We start from the raw sequence: 6751 nt of genomic DNA, 5'->3' as shown, positions 1-6751 counted from the left end.
AAATTCTGTGCATCCTCTTGCATCTACCTGCTATCGAAACCGGTTTCCCTATGGCAGGGTGACGTTTGGGGATGCGCAAAAAAACCTATTTTGGTCTGCCCACGACGCGTTCTCTTGCTAAATAGAGTATAAGATAATGGACAAGTTTCAACTATCGTTAACAAACATGTTCTTACATGTAAACACCCTAAGAATCAGTTGAGTCTTGTCGAAGAATCCCTACTATAAAATATACTTTGTGAGTGTTTCAGAGTGCGAAATGACAGCCGATTTAGCTGTCTGCACTCTTCGTTCAGTTAAGTGCGTTGTTCATCCTTTCTATATAATTATTCTTGAAGTGTATAAAATAAAATTTTGGAACATGGCTGGTTTGATTGAAAACATGTCTGCTGTTAACAAGAAGAAAATTTTTAACAACGTTTTCATTGCAATATGTATTAACGACTACAACTTCACAAGTCAGCTACAATTATATGCAGCTGAACATAACGCACAAAGATGGTTGGAAGAATTAGAAAAAGATGAAGTAAGAAAAATATTTTATTAATTAATTAATTTTTTTTTTCATCTAAAACTAATAATAATATACTAAATTTTATTGAGATATTCCGATGAGAGTTACAAGTCTTTCTCTCCCCCATCGTTTAACTGTATATTTCAAGAAGTAATAATTATATTTTAAAAACCTAACCTATGAAAAACATATTTTATTATTTAATGTTTTAGGAAAGTCAATTTGTTATTTTGTATTTGTTTCCTCCGCCAAAGATAATTTGTATAGATGAAAACGATGGACCACACGGACCACACTATACCAACCAAATCAAATCTCCTCCTCAGACTCTCGACCTACAAGATGATACACTATTTAATGTAATATACTTATGTATTTGTATGATATTTTGAGTAAAATGAAAACAAGTATAATATTTAAAAACAGGTGTTTTATTTTTTAATAATAAGGTTACAATACAAGTGAAAAATTATATTTATATAAATTATATACAAGGTATACAATATAATTGTAGAAAACATTAACATGATAAAAAAAAAAAAAAAAAAATACAATTTTTTTACATCACCGCTAAACAAATTATAAGTTATAATCTGATCGTGTAATATTAAACAGTAGGCCGCAGTCTTTTCTGGAATAGCTATATTTTTCTAAAATTTTATTTTTAAGTCCATGGATGATGATATAAGATTATAGCCTATTGGTCAAAAACAGCGATTGGTTTTGATAATAATGGTTCGCTGTAATCTCTTTCGTAATACGATTTTTGAAAATCTGTATAAGCTTTATACAGTATTTATTTTACAAGTATTTTACTGCTATTTTATTTTCTGTATTTATATTCCTTTTATTTCATATCGCATTTCGGAGAATAAAAATGCCAAACCATTTTTTGTAAAACTAATAATTTAAAGATAAACTCTCACTTGATTAAGTACACGAATCCATACTTAGAATACTTATTCTGATTATATCATTATTTGAAAAAGACGTGTTCGACCACGGTCTGAACGAACGATATTTTATTTGAGTTAATTTATGCTCGTCCATATTACATCTATATAAGCGTCATCCATTATTCTAGAATACGAAGAAAATCTAAATTATTTTTTTGCGAGCTTGGTTTCATTTTTTTCGGTTTATATATATATGTCGACTTCTTAACTTTAGGCACTTTCATGACAGGTTTTCTGATTGCAGCTCTATTTACATCAACGTTAAACTCGAGCGTCATATCCTTGCATTATTTGTAAACGAATAGTAATGAGTTCTCCGCGTAGATTTATCAATTTATTGTTATGATTTTCAGTACGATATTAATCTTAGTAATAGAAGTAGTATTAAGACTACAAAATAATAAATGTCTAGTCACCTCCACGATTTTATAACCATCAGCAACAGTTGGATACAATCCATGTATAATCTGGCTCGGCGAACTATCACAAAATGAGCCAACTATTAGGTTGCACTCTATTTTAATACAGTTTATTTTCATTATGTTGACTGTATTTTCAAATTCATGAGTAGCACCAATGGTATATACAATATTTCTAAAAATCCATAATCTCCTCCGATTTCATGTAAAAGTAAATATATAAAACTTGAACGTCTTTATGTAAGAATTTGGAATCGATTGTCTAAAATAGATTCTATTGTACGCGCTCCGAATAATTTGTAGCCTTAAATTGTTAAATCCCCCAGAAATCATTTCAGTTTTATACAAAAGCATTGGCCGATTAAGCTTAGCTCCTACTTCTACAATACATACAGGCTATACAGCTATGGCAAAATTGTCTCCTATTTTAAGCACATTTATTAATTATTAATCATACATTAGATTTGGTACAACGGAAACTCCTTCATAAATCTCCACCAAGCAATACGTGAATCAATATAATGGGATGAAAACTTAATAATTAAACAACAGAAAACATGTTGATAGCTTTATTAGAATATCATATTATTGTAGAATATTTTTGAATTTTAATAATAGTAATAGTAATCATATTTTTAACTGTTAAATCAAAAAAACAATAAACCTAATTGGCTTACTTATATAACCTGTAAGTCGGAATTAGTAGAAACTGAATGCTTATGTACATAATATATTTTTAGTGTAATAAGTCGCAGTGACGGCTCCAGTTTGGCCTTGGGGGTATTTTATGTGTAAGCGTCTTACATAGTTAAATAAGGGCATATTTGTATGATAAATTAATATGTAGTACGTGATTGTGGGACGGACTCTTGGGCTAGAATCCGCTGATTCAGCAATATTCACCCTATGTGTTTGACAGAGAGGCCGCTTTGTCACGGCCGGTAAGGCAGTCTCGATGATAGACGCTTTAAAGCAGGACCTCTTTTTATTATATAGAAAATCTATGTTATAAGTTAATAGCAGTACCTGATAGTTGTTTAGTATTTTGTATTCGAGTAGTAAATAAACGTATCCTTTAACCATATAAAATGCGTCTTTGAGTTTAATTTTATCAAACACGAGCTGACTCTAACTAAGGATAACAAAACGCTAGTGTACATCAATGTTCAACAGAGTCCATTTGTGTTGTTAGTTTAGATATTATAATACATTTTTGATTTTCTTATCATAAAATTTATTACAACAGTAATATTCTCTCATTGGTTTTATTCGTAATATTTGAATTTGAATAATTTTTTATCATTTTTCTACTTACTTAAAACTCGCTATAAAATTAAAATATAAAAAACCCAACGAGGGGTAGTTTAGGCTAGGGATCACAGATAATATATTGAACTTTAAATTGTAAAATTAAAAAAAAAAATTGCAACATAAAAAGGATTCTGTTAAACATAAATTAGGTATATTGTTAGACAAGACAATATATTTCTTAATGGGTACATATTAATATACTATAAATACTTAATTTTAGATAGTTATTATGAACAATTATATGAAATATGAATTTATTATTTAAATAAATAACTCTTTATTTTTAATTTTTTGTTTTAAAGCTCTAAAATCATCTTATTTGTATGAATTATATGAATATCCAATTAATTGGTGTGCGGTTAAAAGTAAATATCTTAGTAAATTATTAAAGTATTTATTATATTACCTATATAATTTGAAGTATTTAAGTTGTTCTATGTTAAAACTTAATAGTTTTTTCAAGACAAGCACAGAATCTTAACAATTATTTAAATTGGATATTATAATAGTGTTGTGTTCTTTATTATTAAGTACTATTGTATTTTATTAAACTGTTTGTACTTTGTAATATTTGTTAATTTTGTAAAAATACAATTTAGGCAATTTTTAAATTTAGGGTTATGCTATGACTATTGTTCGACACATCACACATAATTTTATGATTTTTTATATTATATTTAAAAAGATTATAATGATTCACTATTTTATTCAAAATAATGAAAACCGTAATTTTGTTGCGTATCTAGAATTTGTTAACCCATAATAATAAAAATAATTATAATAATAATAATAGGTATGCATAAATTTATATAAATTAAAAAAAAAAAATCCAATAAAAACATTTGTTTAATCCAGCCATTCATAGTTCATACATAATACATATGTATGGAGAAAATAAATGATATTAATATTATATTATACTATTCGTAGATTACAAAATAATTGATATTCAACAGGTGCTAAAACATGTTAAAACTTCATTGTTGCAATTAATAACACTGAATATTATTTGTCCTTGTGGGTGGCAAAAATACCTACTGATACTATTTTGCTACATTAAATATATATTTGTCTAGAGTGTCTAATTTCTAGAGAAATTATTCAATTGTTTTTACTTATTAAAATAATTATTAATTAATTAAACCTATCTTAATTTAACCGTTTACTATAGTAATAGTTATAGTCAGATTTTATTCAACGTAAGACTTAACTTGGGTTGTACTTATGATGTAATTTAATAAGATCTCATACTTAATACATAAGTACCTTTCCTTAATTATTCAAATTATTATTTTGTTAATACAAGTAAAATTGTAATTAATTTCACTTATGTCTTGCAAATATCTTTTTTTCAAGACACAACATTTATTTTTATAAACTATCTTTGAACTGGACGACAAAGAGTTCTTATCTATTCTACATTATAACTGTATTAATAAGCAAAAATGTAAATAATAATTTCTTGATGTATTGTATTTGCAGATTTATTGTTATAGAATTAAAAAAAAATTAGTTATGTTAGGATTGATTTAGTCTTTGTCAAGTGTTTCAGTTAAATCACACATAATAATATAAAAGTTTATAACTCCGTCTTCCACATAGTCCATTGATCTGTTTATTTTCGTTTTCCATATAATTTACTGCAACGGTTAGGTTAGACTATTATAAAACTTAAAAACACATTTAAATGGATAACTACTTTTTATTTTGTTACAATGTGTATGGTTGCTGCATAGTTTGTCATGGTAAGTTACGTTATAATTAATAATAAAAAAAAAAAAATTAATTACAATTAACATATTTATTAAATAATATTTTTACAATTAAATTTTAATTCATAATTAACAGTTTAACCACAAGTTGTACTATATATTTGATATTGATTTAAGAAAATAAATTATGTTGCAATGTTCGTGGTTTATATATTTATTAGTTTTCTTAAATGTTTATAAAATATTTAGTAAATAATTATAAAGAAATAATTAAGTGAAAATTGATAAAATTACCGACTTTTGTTAATTAGAAGATATGCAGACACAACAACAAATTAGTTAATCTATATTTTTATTTTATTTATTGTTTCTTTCGAGTAATTAGTCCTATAAGTTATATTAAATATATTTTTTTTATGCTAATTTAATATTTTCGATTTAAAATAACAAATTCTAATACCCAAACGAGTAAATATTATATAAAATTAGTACCTAGATGGGATAACATTTTTTATATTGCATTTTGTAGTTTTGGACCAAAACAAACCATTTCTTTTACTGATTACACTATCACAATATATTGAACTGCTCTCATTTAAAATTAAAATTAAAATGTTAAATGTTGTGATAAGTTTATTTTGTTATATTTAATACTTTTTTATTTTTGTTTGGAAATGTAGACGATTTGATCAACGCTGGTTTCACATGTAAGCACCTAAAATGTATTGTAGTATATTGCTTATATTGAATACCTAATGATATTATAACTATTTGAATATAATTTGTAATTTCCTAGTTAAACAATGATTAAAAATGATTTTTTTTTTTGTATGTCTTTGAACATTAAAAAAGTAGAAAAATATTTCAATCATCAACTTCCAATTTATAAGATTTATTTAGTACTATTGTATGAAGGAGGAGTGAGGCTTAAAAGTAAAATATCTTAATATTTATTAAAAACAAAAATAAAAAATTGGGAAATGATAATTTTTATGCAAGATTAATTAATTAAAAAAAAATTAATTTTGATTATTTAGTTGTAATTTACAGCATCACTGTTGACTATAGTAACTTAAATTTTTGATCAGCTAAAAAGAACAATTTTTAAATGTTTAGATTAATTTTAAGCTATTTCTACCATTATTTGGTAGGTACATAAATATTTACTTAGAAGTTAGAAGTTAATAACACTAATAGAATAAACGACATATTTTTGTCTAAAATACCTCGGTGAAAATAAAATAACCTAACTTAACGTATTATTGTTACTAGCAATATAAATATAATATAATAAAAATAGTCTATCGAACTGTTCTGCTTAAAATTTTTTCTGTATGCAATCATTTATCATTTAAGAGAATTCGATACTGCTTCTTTCTGTTTCTATTTAACACACATTGAACATATAGACATTTTTACTTGTTTTTTCCAAACTTACTGATTGAATTGATCTAATGAATCTGAAAACATATTTGAATTTGTTATTAAGTCTATTTGAGATTGACTATTCCACATCTTTTTCTTTTTATAATAACCTTTTTAAAAGTTGAAATATGACAATTTTTTAATTTTTACTTTTTTACTTTAACATCTTTGAATTTAAGGTTAGGTTAATAAGTAAAACATTATTTTGGTCTCTTCAGGGTAATCTCTTTCTCAATATACTAAAAAATATCTATGTAAATGTAATATAAAAATTTAAAATCTAATTATGTATGTAAAGTGGCTATTATTTTAACACAAATATGTTCTGTTTTTTTTTTTTAGTTAAAACATTTCAAGAAAATTATGACGTTTTGTCAAAAATCAGTAAGTTATAAAAGAAAGTTAATATTCTAT

General features: G+C 25.1%; 1 protein-coding gene and 1 long non-coding RNA gene across 2 annotated transcripts; both read left to right on the top strand.

Annotated features, from left to right (window-relative positions):
• The first annotated feature begins 217 nt into the window (after positions 1-217).
• LOC126549841 (uncharacterized) lies at positions 218-1043 on the top strand. The gene is made up of 3 exons (XM_050200229.1): positions 218-526; positions 727-873; positions 1029-1043. Exons 1-3 carry the CDS (start codon positions 260-262, stop codon positions 1041-1043), a joined length of 429 nt encoding a protein of 142 aa, XP_050056186.1. The 5' UTR covers positions 218-259.
• Positions 1044-4810: 3767 nt separating this feature from the next.
• On the top strand, positions 4811-6751 carry LOC126549535 (uncharacterized). The gene is made up of 3 exons (XR_007603652.1): positions 4811-4945; positions 5593-5619; positions 6680-6751. It is a non-coding gene; the product is annotated as an uncharacterized LOC126549535 (long non-coding RNA).

The sequence above is a fragment of the Aphis gossypii genome, chromosome 2 (genome assembly GCF_020184175.1).
Source record: "Aphis gossypii isolate Hap1 chromosome 2, ASM2018417v2, whole genome shotgun sequence".
Lineage (NCBI taxonomy): Eukaryota > Metazoa > Arthropoda > Insecta > Hemiptera > Aphididae > Aphis > Aphis gossypii.
Note: the sequence above shows the minus strand (reverse complement) of the source record. Positions and strands in the feature narration are given on the sequence as shown.

Excerpts from the sequence above, each read along its gene's own strand:
- LOC126549841 (XM_050200229.1), top strand. The coding sequence starts at position 260 with ATGACAGCCGATTTAGCTGTCTGCACTCTTCGTTCAGTTAAGTGCGTT. Across the intron at positions 527-726 it reads AAGAATTAGAAAAAGATGAA|GAAAGTCAATTTGTTATTTT; the intron begins GTAAGAAAAATA and ends TTAATGTTTTAG.